The 22,531-nt window shown below is 50.7% G+C and overlaps 1 protein-coding gene across 3 annotated transcripts in view; it reads left to right on the plus strand.

Annotated features, from left to right (window-relative positions):
* The window catches only part of rft1 (RFT1 homolog), a 131,729-nt gene that overhangs the window by 43,273 nt on the left and 65,925 nt on the right, over window positions 1-22,531 (plus strand). For all 3 annotated transcript variants that reach the window (XM_072473149.1, XM_072473152.1, XM_072473151.1), the window contains exon 5: window positions 8,844-8,945. In XM_072473149.1, coding sequence (XP_072329250.1) covers window positions 8,844-8,945 — 102 coding nt within the window. The remainder of the gene's footprint in view (window positions 1-8,843; window positions 8,946-22,531) is intronic.

Raw genomic sequence — 22,531 nt, forward strand, 5'->3', positions numbered from 1 at the left:
AATTGTAAGTTAACCTAACGTTTAAGACATGGCAGGATATCCCAGACCCGTGTCATGCTCTTCGTGTGTGATGTGAGAGCTCAGGAACATGTTCACTGTCCCTGGTTCCTTCACGTGCAAGAGGTGTGTCCAGCTGCAGCTCCTGTTAGACCGCCTGACGGCTCTGGAGCTGCGGATGAATTCACTTTGGAGCATCCGCGATGCTGAGGACGTCGCGGATAGCAAACGTTTAGCACGTTTGGTAACACCGCAGGTGAAAGTTACTGAGGGAGATAGAAAATGGGTGACCAAAAGACAGAGCAAGAGTAGGAAGGCAGTGCAGGTGTCCCCTGCCGTCATCTCCCTGCAAAACAGATATACTGCTTTGGATACTGATGAGGAAGATGTCTCACCAGGGGAAGGCAGCAGCAGCCAGGTTCATGGCGCCGTGGCTGGCTCTGCTGTGCAGGAGGGCAGGAAAAAGCAGGGCGATAGCGATAGAGGACTCAATTGTAAGGGGAATAGACAGGCGGTTCTGCGGACGCAATCGAGACACCAGGATGGTATGTTGCCTCTCTGGTGCAAGGGTCAAGGATGTCTCGGAGTGGCTGCAGGACATTCGGGGGGGGGGGGGGGGGGGGGGTGAACAGCCAGCTGTCGTGGTGCACATAGGCACCAATGATATACGTAAAAAACGGGATGAGATCCTACAAGCTGAATTCAGGATGTTAGGAGTTGAACTAAAAAGTAGGACCTCAAAGGTAGTAATCTCAGGATTGCTACCAGTGCCATGAGCTAGTCAGAGTAGGAATGTCAGGATAGATAGGATGAATGCATGGCTTGAGAGATGGTGCAAGAGGGAGGGATTCACATTCCTGGGGCTTTGGAACTGGTTCTGGGGGAGGTGGGACCAGTACAAACCGGGTGGTCTGCACCTGGGCAGGACTGGAACCGATGTCCTGGGGGGGGGGGTGTTTGCTAGAGCTGTTGGGGAGGGTTTAAACTAATGTGGCAGGGGGATGGGATCCGATGTAGGAAATCGGGGGGAAGTAAAACGGGGCCAGAAACAAAAAGTAGTAAGGGGGAAAGTGCAAGGCAGAGAAGCCATAATTAAAAATCAAAAAGGGCCACAGTACAGGGTACGGTGACTGAGGAGAGTGTGAAAAGGGAGGTGGCCAATGCAGGATTGAGGGTGTTGTACCTAAATGTGCGCAGTATACGGAACAAGGTAAATGAAGAACAAAAAACAAAGGAACAAAGAAAATTACAGCACAGGAACAGGCCCTTCGGCCCTCCCAGCCTGCGCCGATCCAGATCCTTTATCTAAACCTGTCACCTATTTTCCAAGGACCTGCTTTCCTCTGTTCCCCGCCCGTTCATATATCTGTCTAGATGCATCTTAAATGATGCTATCGTGCCCGCCTCTACCACCTCCGCTGGCAAAGCGTTCCAGGCACCCACCACCCTCTGTGTAAAAAACTTTCCACGCACATCTCCCTTAAACATTCCCCCTCTCACCTTGAAATCGTGACCCCATGTAATTGACACCCCCACTCTTGGAAAAAGCTTGTTGCTATCCGCCCTGTCCATACCTCTCATAATTTTGTAGACCTCAATCAGGACCCCCTCAACCTCCGTCTTTCCAACGAAAACAATCCTAATCTACTCAACCTTTCTTCATAGCTAGCACCCTCCATACCAGGCAACATCCTGGTGAACCTCCTCTGCACCCTCTCTAAAGCATCCACATCCTTCTGGTAATGTGGCGACCAGAACTGCACGCAGTATTCCAAATGTGGCCTAACCAAATCCTATACAACTGTAACATGACCTGCCGACTCTTGTACTCAGTACCCCGTCCGATGAAGGCAAGCATGCTGTATGCCTTCTTGACCACTCTATCGACCTACGTTGCCACCTTCAGGGTACAATGGACCTGAACTCCCAGATCTCTCTGTACATCAATTTTCCCCAGGACTCTTCCATTGACCGTATAGTCCGCTCTTGAATTGGATCTTCCAAAATGCATCACCTCGCATTTGCCTGGATTGAACTCCATCTGCCATTTCTCTGCCCAGCTCTCCAATCTATCTATATTTTGCTGTATTCTCTGACAGTCCCCCTTGCTATCTGCAACTCCACCAATCTTAGTATCATCTGCAAACTTGCTAATCAGACCACCTATACCTTCGTCCAGATCATTTATGTATATCACAATCAACAGTGGTCCGAGCACAGATCCTGTGGAACACCACGAGTCACCTTTCTCCATTTTGAGACACTCCCTTCCACCACTACTCTCTGACTCCTGTTGCCCAGCCAGTTCTTTATCCATCTAGCTAGTACACCCTGAACCCCATACGACTTCACTTTTTCCATCAACCTGCCAGGGGAAACTTTATCAAACGCCTTACTGAAGTCCATGTATATGACATCTACAGCCCTTCCCTCATCAATTAACTTTGTCATTTCCTCAAAGAATTCTATTAGGTTTGTAAGACATGACCTTCCCTGCACAAAACCATGCTGCCTATCACACTGATAAGTCTATTTTCTTCCAAATGTGAATAGATCCTTGTTGCGCACATTGAAATTGGCCGGTACGATTTGTAGGCATCACCGAGACGTGGCTGCAAGGGTATCAGGGCTGGCATCTAAATATCCAAGGCTATATGTCCTATCAAAAGGACAGGCAGATGGGCAAAGGGGGCGGGGTTGCACTGTTCGTAAGGAATGAAGTTAAATCGATAGCAAGGAGCGATATAGGATCAGAAGGCACAGAATCTCTGTGGGTAGAGTTGAGGAATCGCAAAGGTAAAAAGACCCTGATGGGAGTTATGTACAGGCCCCCTAGCAGTAGTCAGGATGTGGGGCCGAATATAAATCAGGCGATAGAGATAGTTTTTTTGAGCAGCTTGTGACAGAGCCGACTAGGAATCAGGCAATTCTGGATTTGGTGATGTGTAATGAGGCAGACTTGATTAGGGAACTTAAGGTGAAGGAACCCTTAGGGACCAGTGACCACAATATGATAGAATTTACCCTGCAGTTTGAGAGGGAGAAGCTGCAATCAGATGTAACGGTATTGCAATTAAATAAGGGTAACTGCAAAGACTTGAGGGAGGAGCTGGCCAGAGTTGATTGGAGAAGGAGCCAAGCAGGGAAGACAGTGGAACAGCAATGGCAGGAGTTTTGGGGGGTTATTCGGGAGGCACATCAGAAATTCATCCCAAGGAGGAAGAAACATGCTAAGGCGAGGACAAGGCATCCATGGCTTACGAGCGATGTCAAGGACAGCATAAAGGCTAAAGAAAAAGCATACAAAGTGGCGAGAATTAGTGGGAAACCAGAGGATTGGGAAGCCTTTAAAAGCGAGCAGAGGACAACTAAAAAAGCAATAAGGGGGGGAGAAGATGAAGTACGAGTGCAAGCTAGCTAGTAATATAAAGGAAGATAGGACAACATTTTTTCAATATATAAAAGGTAAGAGAGAGGCAAAGATAGACATTGGACCACTGGAAAATGTGGCTGGAGAAGTAATAATAGGAAACAAAGAAATGGCAGACGAACTGAATAGTCTTATCGGTGGAAGACACCAGTGGGATGCCAGAGCTCCAGGAGAATCGGGGGCAGAGGCGAGTGCAGTGACCATTACTAAGGAGAAATTTCTGGGGAAACTGAAAGGTCTGAAGGTGGATAAGTCACCTGGACCGGATGGGCTACATCCCAGGGTTCTCAAAGAGATAGCTGAGGAAATTGTGGAGGCATTAGTGATGATCTTTCAGGAATCACTGGAGGCAGGAAGGGTCCCAGAGGACTGGAAAGTGGTGAATGTAACACCCCTGTTTAAGAAGGGAGGGAGGCAGAAGATGGGAAATACTAGGCCGGTTAGCCTGACTGGTCATTGGTAAGATTTTAGAGTCTGTTATTAATGATGAGATCGCGAAGCACTTGGAAGTGCATGGTAAAACAGGACTGAGTCAGCACTGCTTTGTCAAAGGGAGGTCGTGTCTGACAAATCTGTTAGAGTTCTTTGAGGCGGTAACAAGCAAGTTAGACAAAAGAGAACCAGTGGATGTGATTGATTTAGATTTCCAGAAGGCCTTTGACAAGGTGCCACATAGGAGACTGTTAAATAAGTTAAGAGCCCATGGTGATAAGGGTAAGATCCTGGCATGGATAGAAGATTGGCTGACTGGCAGAAGGCAAAGCGTAGGGATAAAGGGGTCTTTTTCAGGATGGCAGCTGGTGACTAGTGGTGTGCCTCAGGGGTCGGTGCTGGGACCACAACTTTTCACAATATACATTAATGATCTGGAAGAAGGTACTGAAGGCAATGTTGCTAAGTTTGCAGTTTGTACAAAGATCTGTAGAGGGACAGGTAGTATTGAGGAAGCAGGCGGACTGCAGAAGGACTTGGACAGGCTGGGAGAGTAGACAAAGAAGTAGCAGATGAAATACAATGTGGAAAAGTGTGAGGTTATGCACTTTGGAAGGAGGAATTTAGGCAGAGACTATTTTCTAAATGGGGAAATGCTTCGGAAAGCAGAAGCACAAAGGAACTTGGGAGTCCCTGTTCAAGATTCTCTTAAGGTTAACGTGCAGGTTCGGTCGGCAGTTAGGAAGGCAAATGCAATGTTATCATTCATGTCAAGAGGGCTAGAATACAAGACCAGGGATGTACCTCTGAGGCTGTATAAGGCTCTGGTCAGTCCCCATTTGGAGTATTGTGAGCATTTTTGGGCCCCCTATCTAAGGAAGGATGTGCTGGCCTTGGAAAGGGTCCAGAGGAGGTTCACAAGAATGATCCCTGGAATGAAGAACTTGTCGTATGAGGAACATTTGAGGACTCTGGGTCTGTACCCGTTGGAGTTTAGAAGGATGGGAGCGGATCTTATTGAAACGTACAAGATACTGCGAGGCCTGGATAGAGTGGACGTGGAGAGGATGTTTCCACTGGTAGGAAAAACTAGAACCAGAGGACACCATCTCAGACTAAAGGGACGATCCTTTAAGACAGAGATGAGAAGGAAATTCTTAAGCCAGAGGGTGGTGAATCTGTGGAACTCTTTGCCGCAGAAGGCTGTGGAGGCCAAATAACTGAGTGTCTTTAAGACAGAGATAGATAGGTTCCTGATTAATAAGGGGATCAGGGGTTGTGGGGCGATGGCAGGAAATGGGGATAAGAAAATATCAGCCATGATTGGATGGCGGAGCAGACTCGATGGGCCAAGTGGCCTAATTCTGCTCCTATGTCTTATGGTCTTATGAATGGCCAGTTTAGTGGGGTGTTTCTTGGGGATGGGAATTCCAGGGTACCACCCTGCCTTGTCCCTGACCACCCAGGGGGTCTCCAATGGCCTCGGAGAACCCCCCCCCCCCCCCCGCTCCAGGTGCTGTTATGCCTGGTCCATGTTTGTGTGGAGCAGAACTAAACAGCACCCAGGCAAAGTCTTCCGGGAGCGACCGATGAGTCCCGGGTGCTGGGTGAATCCGGTGATGAATATTTATTTAAATATGCTGATCTGGAAAACACCCAGTGACGACGGGAATCTGGTGAGATGTTTCAGGTGTTGCGAATCTTGCGAGATTTCATGGCCTGATCCTGACACCAAGTCGGGCGCGACAAGGTCACTGAATCGAGCCCAGAGTTTGATTCAACTGGCGTTTCGAGGGGAGTCGTTGAGGTAGATCATAGAATTTACAGTGCTGCAGGTGGCCATTCAGCCCATCGAGTCTGCACCAGCCCCTGGAAAGAGCACCCTACCCAAGCCCACACCTCCACCATATCCCTGTAACCCAGCAACCCCATTAACCGTTTTTTTGGACACTAAGGGCAATTTATCACGGCCAGTTCACCTAACCTGCACATCTTTGGACTGTGGGTGGAAACCGGAGCACCCGGAGGAAACCCTCGCAGACACTGGGAGATTGTGCCGACTCCGCACAGACAGTGATCCAAGCCGGGAATCGAACCTGGGACCCAAGAGCTGTGAAGCAACAGTGCTAAGCACTGTGCTACCATGCTACCCAAAATGATCAACCATGATCTGTTTAAATGGGATTCAGGGTCATTTAGCAGTTGAATCAGAAATTGGCTAGCTGGAAGAAGACAAAGGGTGGTGGTTGATGGGAAATGTTCAGACTGGAGTCCAGTTACTAGTGGTGTACCACAAGGATCTGTTTTGGGGCCACTGCTGTTTGTCATTTTTATAAATGACCTGGAGGGGGGCGTAGAAGGATGGGTGAGTAAATTTGTAGATGACACTAAAGTCGGTGGAGTTGTGGACAGTGCAGAAGGATGTTACAAGTTACAGAGGGACATAGATAAGCTGCAGAGCTGGGCTAAGAGGTGGCAAATGGAGTTTAATGCAGAAAAGTGTGAGGTGACTCATTTTGGAAGGAATAACAGGAAGACAGAGTACTGGGCTAATGGTAAGATTCTTGGCAGTGTGGATGAGCAGAGAGATCTCGGTGTCCATGTACATAGATCCCTGAAAGTTGCCACCCAAGTTGAGAGGGTTGTTAAGAAGGCGTACGGTGTGTTAGCTTTTATTGAGGGATTGAGTTTCGGAGCCATGAGGTCACGTTGCAGCTATACAACACTCTGGTGCGGCCGCATTTGGAGTATTGCGTGCAATTCTGGTCGCCGCATTATAGGAAGGATGTGGAAGCATTGGAAAGGGTGCAGAGGAGATTTACCAGAATGTTGCCTGGTATGGAGGGAAGATCTTATGAGGAAAGGCTGAGGGACTTGAGGCTGTTTTCGTTAGCGAGAAGAAGGATAAGAGGTGACTTAATTGAGGCATACAAGATGACCAGAGGATTGGATAGGGTGGACAGTGAGAGCCTTTTTCCTCGAATGGTGATGTCTAGCACGAAGGGACATACCTTTAAATTGAGGGGGGATAGATATAAGACAGATGTCAGAGGTAGATTCTTTACTCAAGAGAGTAGTAAGGGTGTGGAATGCCCTGCCCGCAACAGTAGTGGACTCGCCAACACTAAGGGCATTCAAATGGTCATTGGATAGACATATGGACGAGAAGGGAATAGTGTAGATGGGCTTCAGAGTGGTTTCACAGGTCGGCGCAACATCGAGGGCCGAAGGGCCTGTACTGCGCTGTAATGTTCTATGTTCTATATGTTCTAAATGGTGGAGCAGACTCAACGTGCCACAGGACCTACTTCAGCTGTTTCCTATGATCTTGTATTTAATGAAGGATATTGTGGAGCAGGCTCGACAGACAGTGTGGTCACCTACTCCCAACTACTATTTTCTAATTGTGTCTAAGACGGGTCTGTCTCAGCAGGTTGCTGATTCCTGGGGTCTGGGACAGGGGTCAGTGTCGGCAGGTTGCTGGTAACTGGGGTCTGGGACAGGGGTCAGTGTGGGCAGGTTGCTGATTCCTCTGGTCTGGGACAAGGGTCAGTGTCGGCAGGTTGCTGATTCCTTTGGTTTGGGACAGGGGTCAGTGTGGGCAGGTTGCTGATTCCTTTGGTTTGGGACAGGGGTCAGTGTGGGCAGGTTGCTGATTACTGGGGTCTGGGACAGAGGTCAGTGTCGGCAGGTTGCTGATTCCTGGGGTCTGGGACAGGGGTCAGTGTGGGCAGGTTGCTGATTCCTTTGGTTTGGGACAGGGGTCAGTGTGGGCAGGTTGCTGATTCCTGGGGTCTGGGACAGGGGTCAGTGTGGGCAGGTTGCTGATTCCTTTGGTTTGGGACAGGGGTCAGTGTGGGCAGGTTGCTGATTCCTGAGGTCTGGGACAGGGGTCAGTGTGGGCAGGTTGCTGATTCCTGGGGTCTGGGACAGAGGTCAGTGTGGGCAGGTTGCTGATTCCTGGGGTCTGGGACAGGGGTCAGTGTCGGCAGGTTGCTGATTCCTGGGGTCTGGGACAGGGGTCAGTGTGGGCAGGTTGCTGATTCCTGGGGTCTGGGACAGGGGTCAGTGTGGGCAGGTTGCTGATTCCTGGGGTCTGGGACAGGGGTCAGTGTCGGCAGTTTGCTGATTCCTGGGGTCTGGGACAGGGGTCAGTGTGGGCAGGTTGCTGATTCCTGGGGTCTGGGACAGGGGTCAGTGTGGGCAGGTTGCTGATTCCTGGGGTCTGGGACAGGGGTCAGTGTGGGCAGGTTGCTGATTCCTGGGGTCTGGGACAGGGGTCAGTGTGGGCAGGTTGCTGATTCCTGGGGTCTGGGACAGGGGTCAGTGTGGGCAGGTTGCTGATTCCTGAGGTCTGGGACAGGGGTCAGTGTCGGCAGGTTGCTGGTAACTGGGGTCTGGGACAGAGGTCAGTGTGGGCAGGTTGCTGATTCCTGAGGTCTGGGACAGGGGTCAGTGTCGGCAGGTTGCTGGTAACTGGGGTCTGGGACAGAGGTCAGTGTGGGCAGGTTGCTAATTCCTGGGGTCTGGGACAGGGGTCAGTGTCGGCAGGTTGCTGATTCCTGGGGTCTGGGACAGGGGTCAGTGTGGGCAGGTTGCTGATTCCTGGGGTCTGGGACAGGGGTCAGTGTGGGCAGGTTGCTGATTCCTGGGTCTGGGACAGGGGTCAGTGTCGGCAGGTTGCTGATTCCTGGGGTCTGGGACAGGGGTCAGTGTGGGCAGGTTGCTGATTCCTGGGGTCTGGGACAGGGGTCAGTGTAGGCAGGTTGCTGATTCCTGGGTCTGGGACAGGGGTCAGTGTGGGCAGGTTGCTGATTCCTGGGGTTTGGGACAGGGGTCAGTGTGGGCAGGTTGCTGATTCCTGGGGTCTGGGACAGGGGTCAGTGTCGACAGGTTGCTGATTCCTGGGGTCTGGGACAGGGGTCAGTGTCGGCAGGTTGCTGATTCCTCGGGATTCATACCTTTTGTGGACTTTGTTTTTCAGGTGATTGCGGAGAGCATAGCCATGGTTGCAAAGTGCGTGCTGACTGTTTTGTGTGTCACAATCGCACCGCACTGGGGTCTCTGTATATTCTCTCTGGCCCAGGTGGGTTGCCTTTATTTTTTGTAATAAATATTTTTATTTGGATTTTTATTTTATATAATACACAATAGTATAAAACAACAAGACAGACTAAAACCTCGAACACAAAACCCCAAAACATAGCCTAACCCCGCCCCTTTTTTACATATTGTTTTCAATTAGCCATTCACAGTCGGCTGTAGTAGCGTTGTTACGTTAATGCTTAAATAAACAAGAACCAAGTATAAGTGAGGTGTGGGGTGTGAGTGTTGCGTGTGTGGGGTGTGAGTGTTTGTGTGTGGGGTGTGAGTTGTGTGTGCGGGGGGTGGGCGTGTTGTGTGTGTGCGGGGGGTGGGCGTGTTGTGTGTGTGCGGGGGGTGGGCGTGTTGTGTGTGGGGGGGGTGAGTGTTGTGTGTGGGGGGGTGAGTGTTGTGTGTGTGTGGGGTGAGTTGTGTGTGTGGGGTGTGACTGTTGTGTGTGTGTGGGGTGTGAGTGTTGTGTGTGTGTGGGGTGTGGTGTGTGTGTGGGGTGTGAGTGTTGTGTGTGGGGTGTGACTGTTGTGTGTATGTGGGGTGTGCGTGTTGTGTGTGTGTGGGGTGAGTGTTGTGTGTGTGTGTGGGGTGTGAGTGTTGCGTGTGTGTGTGGGGTGTGACATGCATGTGTGGGGGGGTGTGAGTGTTGCGTGTTTCTGGGGTGTGTGTTGCGTGTGTGTGGGATGTGAGTGTTGCGTGTGTGGGGGATGTGAATGTTGCGTGTGTGGGGGGTGTGAGTGTCGCGTGTGTGTGGGGTGTGAGTGTTGCGTGTGTGGGGGGTGAGTGTTGTGTGTGTTTGTGGGGTGTGATTGTTGCATGTGTGGGGGGTGAATATAGAACATCGAAAATACAGCACAGAACAGGCCCTTCGGCCCACGATGTTGTGCCGAACCTTTGTCCTAGATTAATCATAGATTATCATTGAATTTACAGTGCAGAAGGAGGCCATTCGGCCCTTTGAGTCTGCACCGGCTCTTGGAAAGAGCACCCTGCCCAAACTCAACACCTCCACCCAACACCAAGGGCAATTTTGGACACTAAGGGCAATTTATCATGGCCAATCCACCTAACCTGCACATCTTTGGACTGTGGGAGGAAACCGGAGCACCCGGAGGAAACCCACGCAGACACGGGGAGGATGTGCAGACTCCGCACAGACAGTGATCCAAGCCGGAATCGAACCTGGGACCCTGGAGCTGTGAAGCAATTGTGCTATCCACAATGCTACCGTGCTGCCCTTAAGAACAAATAAATCTACACTATATCATTTTACCGTAATCCATGTACCTATTCAATACCTGCTTGAAGGTCCCTAATGTTTCCGACTCAACTACTTCCACAGGCAGTGCATTCCATGCCCCCACTACTCTCTGGGTAAAGAACCTACCTCTGATATCCCTCCTATATCTTCCACCTTTCACCTTAAATTTATGTCCGCTTGTAATGGTTTGTTCCACCCGGGGAAAAAGTCTCTGTCTACTCTATCTATTCCCCTGATCATCTTATAAACCTCTATCAAGTCGCCCCTCATCCTTCTCTGTTCTAATGAGAAAAGGCCTAGCACCCTCAACCTTTCCTCATAAGACCTACTCTCCATTCCAGGCAACATCCTGGTAAATCTTCTTTGCACCTTTTCCAAAGCTTCCACATCCTTCCTAAAATGAGGCGACCAGAAATGTACACAGTACTCCAAATGTGGCCTTACCAAAGTTTTGTCCAGCTGCATCATCACCTCACGGCTCTTAAATTCAATCCCTCTGTTAAAAGGGATTACTTTCAAAGATGTATGAACATAGACCCCAAGATCTCTCTGCTCCTCCACATTGCCAAGAACTCTACCATTAACCCTGTATTCCGCATTCATATTTGTCCTTCTAAAATGGACAACCTCACACTTTTCAGGGTGAAACTCCATCTGCCACTTCTCAGCCCAGCTCTGCATCCTATCTATGTCTCTTTGCAGCCGACAACAGCCCTCCTTACTATCCACAACTCCACCAATCTTCGTATCGTCTGCAAATTTACTGACCCACCCTTCAACTCCCTCACCCAAGTCATTAATGAAAATCACAAACAGCAGAGGACCCAGAACGGATCCCTGCGGTACGCCACTGGTAACTGGGATCCAGGCTGAATATTTGCCATCCACCACCACTCTCTGACTTCTATCGGTTAGCCAGTTCGTTATCCAACTGGCCAAATTTCCCACTATCCCATGCCTCCTTACTTTCTGCAGAAGCCTTCCATGGGGAACCTTATCAAATGCCTTACTAAAATCCATGTACACTACATCCACTGCTTTACCTTCATCCACATGCTTGGTCACCTCCTCAAAGAATTCAGTAAGACTTGTAAGGCAAGACCTACCCCTCACAAATCCGTGCTGACTATCCCTAATCAAGCAGTGTCTTTCCAGATGCTCAGAAATCCTATCCTTCAGTACCCTTTCCATTACTTTGCCTACCACCGAAGTAAGATTAACTGGCCTGTAATTCCAGGGTTATCCCTAGTCCCTTTTTTGAACAGGGGCACGACATTCGCCACTCTCCAATCCCCTGGTACCACCTCTGTTGACAGTGAGGACGAAAAGATCAATTGCCAACGGCTCTGCAATTTCATCTCTTGCTTCCCATAGAATCCTTGGATATATCCCGTCAGGCCCGGGGGACTTGTCTATCCTCAAGTTTTTCAAAATGCCCAACACATCTTCCTTCCGAACAAGTATTTCCTCGAGCTTACCAATCTGTTTCACACTGTCCTCTCCAACAATATCGCCCCTCTCATTTGTAAATACAGAAGAAAAGTACTCGTTCAAGATCTCTCCTATCTCTTCAGACTCAATACACAATCTCCCGCTACTGTCCTTGATCGGACCTACCCTCGCTCTAGTCATTCTCATATTTCTCACATATGTGTAAAAGGCCTTGGGGTTTTCCTTGATCCTACCCGCCAAAGATTGTTCATGCCCTCTCTTAGCTCTCCTAATCCCTTTCTTCAGTTCCCTCCTGGCTATCTTGTATCCCTCCAATGCCCTGTCTAAACCTTGTTTCCTCAGCCTTACATAAGTCTCCTTTTTCCTCTTAACAAGACATTCAACCTCTCTTGTCAACCATGGTTCCCTCACTTGACCATCTCTTCCCTGCCTGACAGGGACATACATATTAAGGACACGTAGTACCTGTTCCTTGAACAAGTTCCACATTTCACTTGTGTCCTTCCCTGACAGCCTATGTTCCCAACTTATGCACTTCAATTCTTGTCTGACAACATCGTATTTACCCTTCCCCCAATTGTAAACCTTGCCCTGTTGCACGCACCTATCCCTCTCCATTACTAAAGTGAAAGTCACAGAATTGTGGTCACTATCTCCAAAATGCTCCCCCACTAACAAATCTATCACTTGCCCTGGTTCATTACCAAGTACTAAATCCAATATTGCCCCTCCTCTGGTCGGACAATCTACATACTGTGTTAGAAAAGCTTCCTGGACACACTGCACAAACACCACCCCATCCAAATATTGCGTGTGTGGGGGGGGGTGTGAGTGTTGTGTGTGTGGGGGGTGTGAGTTGCGTGTGTGGGGTGTGAGTGTTGTGTGTGTGGGGGGTGTGAGTGTTGTGTTTGTGTGGGGGGTGTGAGTTGCATGTGTGTGGGGTGTGAGTGTTGTGTGTGTGGGGTGTGAGTGTTGTGTGTGTGGGGTGTGAGTGTTGTGTGTGTGGGGTGTGAGTGTTGTGTGTGTGGGGTGTGAGTGTTGTGTGTGTGGGGTGTGAGTGTTGTGTGTGTGGGGTGTGAGTGTTGTGTTTGTGTGGGGGGTGTGAGTTGCATGTGTGTGGGGTGTGAGTTGCGTGTGTGTGGGGTGTGAGTTGCGTGTGTGGGGGGTGTGAGTTGCGTGTGTGGGGGGTGTGAGTGTTGCATGTGTGGGGGTGTGAGTGTTGCGTGTGTGTGGGGTGTGAGTGTTTGTGTGTGGGGTGTGAGTGTTGTGTGTGGGGGGTGTGAGTGTTGCGTGTGTGGGGGTTGAGTGTTGCGTGTGTGGGGGTTGTGAGTGTTGCGTGTGTGTGTGGTGTGAGTGTTGCGTGTGTGTGTGGTGTGAGTGTTGCGTGTGTGTGTGGTGTGAGTGTTGCGTGTGTGTGTGGTGTGAGTGTTCCATGTGTGTGGTGTGTGAGTGTTCCATGTGTGTGGTGTGTGAGTGTTGCGTGTGTGTGGGGTGTGAGTGTTTGTGTGTGGGGTGTGAGTGTTGTGTGTGTGTGGGGTGTGAGTGTTGTGTGTGTGTGGGGTGTGAGTGTTGTGTGTGTGTGGGGTGTGAGTGTTGTGTGTGTGGGGTGTGAGTGTTGCGTGTTTGTGGGGTATGAGTGTTGCGTGTGTGTGAGGTGTGAGTGTTGCGTGTGTGTGAGGTGTGAGTGTTGCGTGTGTGTGGGGTGTGAGTGTTGCGTGTGTGTGGGGTGTGAATGTTGCGTGTGTGGGGTGTGAGTGTTGCGTGTGTGTGGGGTGTGAGTGTTGCGTGTGTGTGGGGTGTGAGTGTTGCGTGTGTGTGGTGTGAGTGTTCCGTGTGTGGTGTGAGTGTTGCGTGTGTGTGGGGTGTGAGTGTTGTGTGTGTGTGGGATGTGAGTGTTGCGTGTTTGTGGGGTGTGAGTGTTGCGTGTGTGTGGGGTGTGAATGTTGCGTGTGTGTGGGGTGTAAGTGTTGCGTGTGTGTGGGGTGTGAGTGTTCCGTGTGTGTGGTGTGTGAGTGTTGCGTGTGTGTGGGGTGTGAGTGTTGCGTGTGTGTGGGGTGTGAGTGTTGCGTGTTTGTGGGGTGTGAGTGTTGCGTGTGTGTGAGGTGTGAGTGTTGCGTGTGTGTGAGGTGTGAGTGTTGCGTGTGTGTGGGGTGTGAGTGTTGCGTGTGTGTGGGGTGTGAATGTTGCGTGTGTGTGGGGTGTGAGTGTTGCGTGTGTGGGGTGTGTGAGTTGTGTGTGGGGGGTGTGAGTTGTGTGTGTGTGTGGGGGGGGTGTGAGTGTTTGTCTGGGGGGTGTGAGTGTTTGTGTGTGGGGGGGTGTGAGTTGTGTGTGGGTGGGTAAGTTGTGTGTGGGGGGTGTGAGTTATGTGTGGGGGGTGTGAGTTGTGTGTGGGGGTTGTGAGTGTTGCCCATACTTCTCCTCCAGCTCACCCAGGCTCACGAACTTCCTGTCCACAAACTGGTCCCCCAACCTTCTTATCCCTGCCCTGTGCCACCCTGAAAACCCTCCATCTGTTCTCCCTGGGACGAACCGGTGTGTCCCCCGTATTGGGGTCCACACCGAGGCCCCAACTTCCCCCCCCTGTGCCGCCTCCACAGCCCCCAGATTTTGAGGGCTGCCACCACCACCGGGCTTGTGGTATACCTCATTGGAGGGAGCGGCAGCGGCGCCATTGCCAGCGCCCCCAGACTTGTACCCACACAGGACGCTGTCTCCAACCTCTTCCATGCAGCCCCTCCCCCTCCATCACCCACTTGCACTCCATCGTCGCATTGGCAGCCCAGTAGTACCCACAGAGGTTGGGCAGCGACACCCCCCCCCCATCTCTACTCCGCTCCAGGAACACCCTTCTCACCCTCGGAGTCCCTCGCGCCCACAAAACCCCATTATGCTCCTGTTGACCTGCCTAAAAATGGCCTTCGGGATAAACACGGGGAGGCACTGGAACAGGAACAAAAACCTTGGGAGCACCGTCATTTTGATTGACTGCACCCTACCCGCCAAGGACAGCGGCAACGCGTCCCACCTCTTAAACTCCTCCTCCATTTGCTCCACCAGCCTTGTAAAGTTAAGCCTATGCAGGGCCCCCCAGCTCCTGGCCACCTGGACCCCCAAATACCTGAAGCTACTCTCCGCCCTTTTTAGTGGGAGCTCACCAATCCCCCTCCCCTGGTCCCCAGGGTGAACCACGAACAGCTCGCTCTTCTCCATGTTGAGCTTGTACCCTGAGAAATCCCCGAATTCCCTGAGGATCCTCATTACCTCCGGCATCCCCCCCCCCCCCCCCCCCACCGGGTCCGCCACATATAGCAGCAAGTCGTCCGCATAGAGCGACACCCTATGCTCCTCCCCACCCCACACCAACCCCCTCCAGTTCCTCGACTCCCTCAGTGCCATAGCCAGGGGTTCAATCGCCAGTGCGAAGAGCAGGGGGGACAGGGGACACCACTGCCTCATCCCTCGGTGCAACTGAAAGTACTCAGACCTCCTCCTGTTTGTGGCCACACTTGCTATCGGGACCTCATACAACAGCCTAACCCACCTGACAAACCCCTCCCCAAACCTCTTCAGCACCTCCCACAGGTACCCCCACTCTACCCTATCGAACGCTTTCTCAGCGTCCATCGCCACCACTATCTCCGCCTCCCCCTCCCTCGCCGGCATCATAATAACGTTCAGGAGCCTCCGCACATTTGCGTTCAACTGCGTCCCCTTCACGAACCCCGTCTGGTCTTCGTGGATCACCTGCGGCACACAATCCTCAATCCTCGTGGCTAAGACCTTCGCCAGCACCTTGGCATCTACGTTTAACAACAAAATCGGCCTGTAAGACCCACACTGCAGGGATCCTTGTTCCGTTTCAGGATCAAGGAGATCAGTGCCCGGGACATCATCGGGGGCAAAGCCCCCCCCCTCCCTTGCCTCATTGAAGGTCCTAACTAGCAACGGGCCCAACAGGTCCATATATTTTTTATAGAATTCGACCAGGAAACCATCCGGCCCCGGTGCCTTCCCCGCCTGCATGCTTCCTATCCCTTTGGTCAGCTCCTCCAGCCCAATCGGGGCCCCCAATCCCGCCACCAGTCCCTCTTCCACCTTTGGAAACCTCAGTTGGTCCAGAAAGCGGCCCATCCCTCCCTCCTTCCAGTGGGGGCTCAGACCGATACAATTCTTCATAAAAGTCCCTGAAGACCCCATTGATGCCAACCCCACTCCGCACCACACTCCCTCCCCTGTCCTTAACTCCCCCGATCTCCCTAGCTACGTCCCGCTTCAGAAACTGATGCGCCAGCATCCGGCTTGCCTTTTTGCCCATACTCTTAAATCGCCCCCTGGGCCTTCCTCCACTGCACCTCCGCCTTCCTGGTGGTCACCAGGTCGAATTTGGCCTGGAGGCTGCGCCTCTTCCTCAACAGTCCTTCCTCGGGCACCTCCGCATACCTTCTATCTACCCTCACCATCTCCCCCACCAGCCTCTCCCTCTGCTCTCTCCTCGTGGGCCCTAATGGAGATCAGCTCTCCCCTAACCACCGCCTTCAGCGTCTCCCATACCATCCCCACTCGGGCGTCCCTGTTATCGTTGGCCTCCAGGTATCTCTCTATGCTTCCTCGGACCCGCTCACTCACCACCTCGTCCGCCAACAGCCCCACCTCCAAGCGCCACAATGGGCGCTGGTCCCTCTCCTCCCCCAGCTCTAAGTCCACCCAATGCGGGGCGTGATCCGAAATGACTATCACTGAGTACTCGGTATCCTTTACTCTTGCTGTCAGCGCCCTGCTCAAAATAAAAATGACAATCCGGGAATAAGCCTTATGGACATGTGAGAAGAATGAAAATTCCCAAGCCCCCGGCCTTGCAAATCTCCAAGGGTCCACCCCTCCCATCTGGTCCATAAACCCCCTCAGCACTTTAGCCGCCGCCGGCTTCCTACCTGTCCTAGACCTGGAGCGATCCAGTGCCCGATCCAACACCGTGTTAAAGTCCGTCCCCCCCATTATCAGGCCCCCAACTTCCAAGTCCGGGATCCAACCCAACATACGCCGCATAAAACCCGCATTGTCCCAGTTCGGGGCGTACACGTTGACCAGCACCACCCTCTCCCCTTACAGCTTACCACTTACCATTACGTACCTACCGCCATTGTCTGCCACAATGTTCGATGCCTCAAATGATACCTTCTTTCCCACCAAGATCGCCACCCCTCGATTTTTCATTTTCATTTTCATTTCATTTCATTTGGCATCCAGCCCCAAATGAAACACCTGACCTATCCACCCTTTCCTCAATCTTACCTGGTCTGCCACCTTCAGCTGTGTCACCTGGAGCATAACCACATCCGCCTTCAGCCCCTTCAGGTGCACGAACACGCAGGCCCGCTTGACCAGCCCGTTCAGTCCCCTTACATTCCAGGTTATCAGCTGGATCAGGGGGGTAGCCGCCTCCCTCCCCCGCCAACTAGCCATGACCCCTCCTCGGCCAGCCACGTGCCCGCACCTCACGCCCGGCCCGTTCCCCACGGCGGCAGACCCCCGTCTTGACCCCCCCCCCCCCCCCCCCCCCCCTCGCACCAGCACCCCCTTGACCATAGCAGCAGCAACTCGATTCTCGTTGTCGGAGATCTTTTGCCGGGCCTTGCGGATCGCCACCCCCTGGGCCGTCTGTGTCTCCAGCAGCATATCGATAGAAGCCTTCATCGGCTCAAGCAGGTCCGCTTTAATCTCCCTGAAGCAGCGCTGGATACCCTCCTGCTGGTCCTGCGCCCACTGCATCCACGCTGCCTGGTCTCCGCCCGCCGCCATTTTGATCTTCTCCCTCGCACCTTCTTCGGGTCCACCACCACTTTTTTAGGCGCCCCGCTCCTGGTAAAAGCCATATACTGTCGGGGAACTATTGTACTCTCCTTCCCTCCACGGGAAACGTCGAAAAAGTGCCGTTGGGGGCCCTGAAAAGAGCCCAAAAGTCAGTTTTTTACGGGAGCTGCTGAATGTGCGACTTAGCTCCGCATAACCGCAACCGGAAGTCCAAAATGATTTTGCCGGTCCTCTTAAAAAAAGACCGCGGTATTAAAATCGGGAGGCATTGGAACACAAATAAAAATCTCGGCAATATCGTCATCTTAACCGTCTGCACCCTCCCCGCCAGTGATTGCGGGAGCGCATCCAATCTCCGAAACTCGCCCCTCATCTGCTCAACCAGCCGGGACAAGTTCAACTTGTGTAACCGGCCCCAGTCGCGTGCCACTTGTATCCCCAGATACCTAAAGTTGTCCCTCACTAACCTAAACGGTAGCTCCCCCAGCCGACCCTCCTGGCCTCTTGCCTGGACTGCATACATCTCACTCTTTGTCATATTCAGTTTGTATCCCGAAAACCGGCCAAATTCCCCCAGAATCGTCATAATCTCCCTCATCCCTGCCCCTGGATCCGCCACATATAGGAGTAAGTCATCCGCATACAGCGATACCCTATGCTGTACCCCCCCTCTCCCCCCCCCGAACCAGCCCTTTCCAGCCCCTAGAAGCTCTCAGAGCAATTGCCAGCGGCTCTATGGCTAAGTGGGGAGAGGGGGCATCCCTGTCTTGTCCCCCGGTACAGCCTAAAATAGTCCGAGGTCGTCTTGTTTGTCCTTATACTAGCTTCCGGAATCTGGTACAGCAGCTTGACCCAGTTGATAAAGCCCCTACCAAACCGAAAGCGTCCCAACACCTCCCATAAATAGTCCCACTCTACCCGGTCAAACGCCTTCTCTGCATCCATGGCCACAACTACCTCTACCTCCCTACCCTCCGGGGCATCATAATCACGTTAAGCAACCTTCTAATATTGACCACCAACTGCCTCCCCTTGACAAATCCGGTTTGGTCCTCCATAATTAGCTCCGGCACACAATCTCCAATCCTTGAGGCCAACACTTTGGCCAGCAGCTTAGCGTCCAAAGGTACATTTCCTAAGCACCCATTTCTTAAAGGTACTCTCACATGACACCAGTGCGGTCTAACCAGGGTTTTATAAAGCTGCAGCAAAATCTCATGGCTCTTAAACTCAGTCGCCCTGTTAATGAAAGCCAACATACCATACACCTTCTTAACAACCCTATCAACCTGGGTGGCAACTTTGAGGGATCTATGTACATGGACCCCAAGATCCCTCAGTTCCTCCACACGTCCAAGAATCCTGCCTTTAACCCTGTATTCAGCATTCAAATTTGACCTTCCAAAAAGAATCACGTCACATTTATCTAGGTTGAACTCCATCTGCCAGTCCTCAGCCCAGCTCTGCATCCTGCCAATGTCCTGTTGTAACCTGCGCTCTCAACACTATCTACAACTCTGCCAACCTTTGTGTCATCGGCAAAGTTACTAAGCCACCCTTCCACTTCCTCATCCAAGTCATTTATAAAAACCACAAAGAGCAGAGGTCCCAGAACAGATCCCTGCGGGTCACCACTGGTCACCAACCTCCAGGCGGAATACTTTCCATCCACTACCACTCGCTGTCTTTTTTCAGCCAACCAATTCTGTACCAGACAGCCAAATTTCCCAGTATCACATGCCCCTGACTTTTTGAATGAGCCTACCATGGGGAACCTTATCAAATGCCTTCCTGAAATCCATATACACCACATCCACTGCCCGACCTTCATCAATATGTCTTGTCACATCCTCAAAGAATTCAATGAGGTTTGTGAGGCATGACCCGCCCCTCACAAAGCCATGCTGACTATCTTTAATCAAACTATGTTTTTCTAAATAATCATAAATCCTATCTTTCAGAATCCTTTCCAGTATTTTGCTCACTACCGATGTAAGACTGACTGGTCTGTAATTCCCAGGAATTTCCCTACTCCCTTTCTTGAACAGGGGAACAACATTTGCCTCCCTCCAATCATCCAGTATTACTCCAATGGAGAGTGAGGATGCAAAGATCATCGCCAACGGCGCAGCAATCTCCTCCCTCGCTTCCCGTAGTACCCTTGGGTATACCCCGTCAGGCCCAGGGGACTTATCTATCCTGATGCTTTTCAAAATTTCCAGCATATCCTTCTTCTTAATATCAACCTGTTTGAGTCTATTAACCTGATTCACACTGTTCTCATGAGCAACAAGGTCCCTCTCTCTAGTGAATACTGAAGCAAAATATTCATTTAGGGCCTCCCCCATCTCCTCAGACTCTAGGCACAAGTTCCATCCACTATCCCTGATTGGCCCTACTCTCATTCTGATCATACTCTTATTTCTCACAAGTGTAGAACGCCTTGGGGTTTTCCCTAATCCTTCCCACCAGGGCTTTTTCATGCCCCCTTCCAGCTCTCCTAAGTCCATTTTTGAGTTCCTTCCTGGCTACCTTGTAACCCTCTAGAGCTGTGTCAGATCCTTGCTTCCTCAACCTTATGTAAGCTTCCTTCTTCCTCTTGACTAGAAACTCCACTTCTCTTGTCATCCGAGGCTCCTTCACCTTACCATTCCTTCCTCGTCTCAGTGGCACAAAACTATCCAGCACTCGCAACAAGTGCTCCTGAAACAACCCCCACATTACTGTTGTGCATTTCCCTGAGAACAACTGTTCCCAATTTATGCTCCTCAGCTCCTGTCTAAAAGCAGTATAATTTCCCCTCCCTCAATTAAATACCTTCCCATACTGTCTGTTCCTATCCCTCTCCATGACTATGGTAAAGGTCAAGGAGTTGTAGTCACTGTCACCAAAATGCTCTCCCACCGAGACATCTGACACCTGGCCTGGTTCGTTGCCGAGCACCAAATCCAATATGGCCTCCCCCCAGTCGGCCTATCTACATATTGGGTCAGAAATCCTTCCTGTACACACCTGACAGAATCTGCTCCATCCAAACCATTTGCACTAAGGAGGTTCCAGTCAATATTAGGGAAGTTGAAGTCACCCATGACAACAACCCTGTTACTACTGCACCGTTCCAAGATCTGCCGCCCAATCTGTTCCTCTATGACTCTGCTTCTATTGGTGGGTCTATAGAAATCTCCCAATAAAGTGACTACTCCTTTCTTGTTTCTGACTTCCACCAATACGGAATCTGTAGACGAACCCTCCTCAACTACCTCCTTTTCTGCAGCTGTGGTGCACTCCCTAATTAACAGTGCCACTCCCCCTCCTCTTTTACCTATTCTTCTGAAAACATCTAAACCCGGAACATATAACAATCATTTCTGCCCCTGTGTAATCCATGTCTCCGTAATGGCCACAACATCGTAGTTCGAAGTACTGATCCATGCTCTTAAGTTCATCTCCCTTATTCCTGACACTCCTTGCATTGAAACAGACACACTTTAACCTATCCCACTCAGTAGAACTTTGCCCTAAGTAGGGGATGACACATTGTTGACTTGGATAGCAGTGCTGGTCTGGGTATGGTACACCACTTGGGGTAGAGAAGACAGCGGTAGTAAGTTTCAAGGGAGTAAGACAAGGCTGAATGGCCTCTATTTTAGTGCCAGGAGTATTACAGGTAATAAGGATGAGTTAAGGGCTTGGATTGACACGTGGAATTGTGATATAGAGCCATCACGGAGACATAGTTGAGAGAGGGACAGGATTGGCATCTCAACATCTCGGTATACAGAATCTTCAGGCGAGACAGAGAAGGGGATAAAAGAGGAGGAGGCATTGCATTATGAGTTAAGGAGTCAGTTACTGCAATAAGGATCGATGATACCTTGAAAGAGACATCAAATGAAGTTTTGTGGGTAGAGTTTAGCAATAAAAAAGGGACAGCTACGATGCTAGGTGTTTATTATCGACTTCCAGATAGTTAGCGGGAAATTGAGGAGCAGATATGTGCGCAATTCACAGAGGGGTGTAAAAATAACAATAGCGTAATTATATTAGGTGATTTCAACTTTCCCAAAATTAATTGGGATAGTCATGGTGTTGAGGCCTTAGATAGAATAGAGTTTTAAAAATGTTAAAAGGAGAACTTTTTAGCTCAACATGTAGAGGGTCCAACAAGTGCTGGACCTAATTTTGGGGAATTAAGCCAGACAGGTAGTTGATGTGTTGGTGCGGGAGCATTTTAGTGATAGTGATCACAGCATGGTACAATTTAAATTTGTTATGGACAAAGAAATAGACAAGTTGCAAAAAAGGTTTTATATTGGGGGAGAGCAGATTTCAGTGTAATAAGGCAGGACCTGGCCAAGGTAGACTGGAAAGAGTTATTTGTGGGAATGGGGGTGGGGGGTGGCATTCAAAAGGAAATGGGAGGGTACAGGCCCAACATGATCCTACTAGGGTGATAGGAAGGAGTAAAAAGCCAGAGACTCATGGATGACCAGACATTCAGGATACAATGAGAGGATTTTAGCAGGCACAAGGGAAGCAAATCAGCAGAGGCATTAGAGCAAATGGACGTATTAGTGAGAGGCAGCATGGTTTTGTGAAGGGGAGGTCGTGTCTCACTAATTTGATAGAGTTTTTCGAGGAGGTCACTAAGATGATTGATGCAGGTAGGGCAGTGGATGTTGTCTATATGGACTTCAGTAAGGCCTTTGACAAGGTCCCTCATGGTAGACTAGTACAAAAGGTGAAGTCACACGGGATCAGGGGTGAGCTGGCAAGGTGGATACAGAACTGGCTAGGTCATAGAAGGCAGAGAGTAGCAATGGAAGGATGTTTTTCTAATTGGAGGGCTGTGACCAGTGGTGTTCCACAGGGATCAGTGCTGGGACCTTTGCTGTTTGTAGTATATATAAATGATTTGGAGGAAAATGAAACTGGTCTGATTAGTAAGTTTGCAGACGACACAAAGGTTGGTGGAATTGTGGATAGCGATGAGGACTGTCAGAGGATACAGCAGGATTTAGATTGTTTGGAGACTTGGGCAGAGAGATGGCAGA

The sequence above is a fragment of the Scyliorhinus torazame genome, chromosome 13 (genome assembly GCF_047496885.1).
Source record: "Scyliorhinus torazame isolate Kashiwa2021f chromosome 13, sScyTor2.1, whole genome shotgun sequence".
In the NCBI taxonomy this organism is placed as follows: domain Eukaryota; kingdom Metazoa; phylum Chordata; class Chondrichthyes; order Carcharhiniformes; family Scyliorhinidae; genus Scyliorhinus; species Scyliorhinus torazame.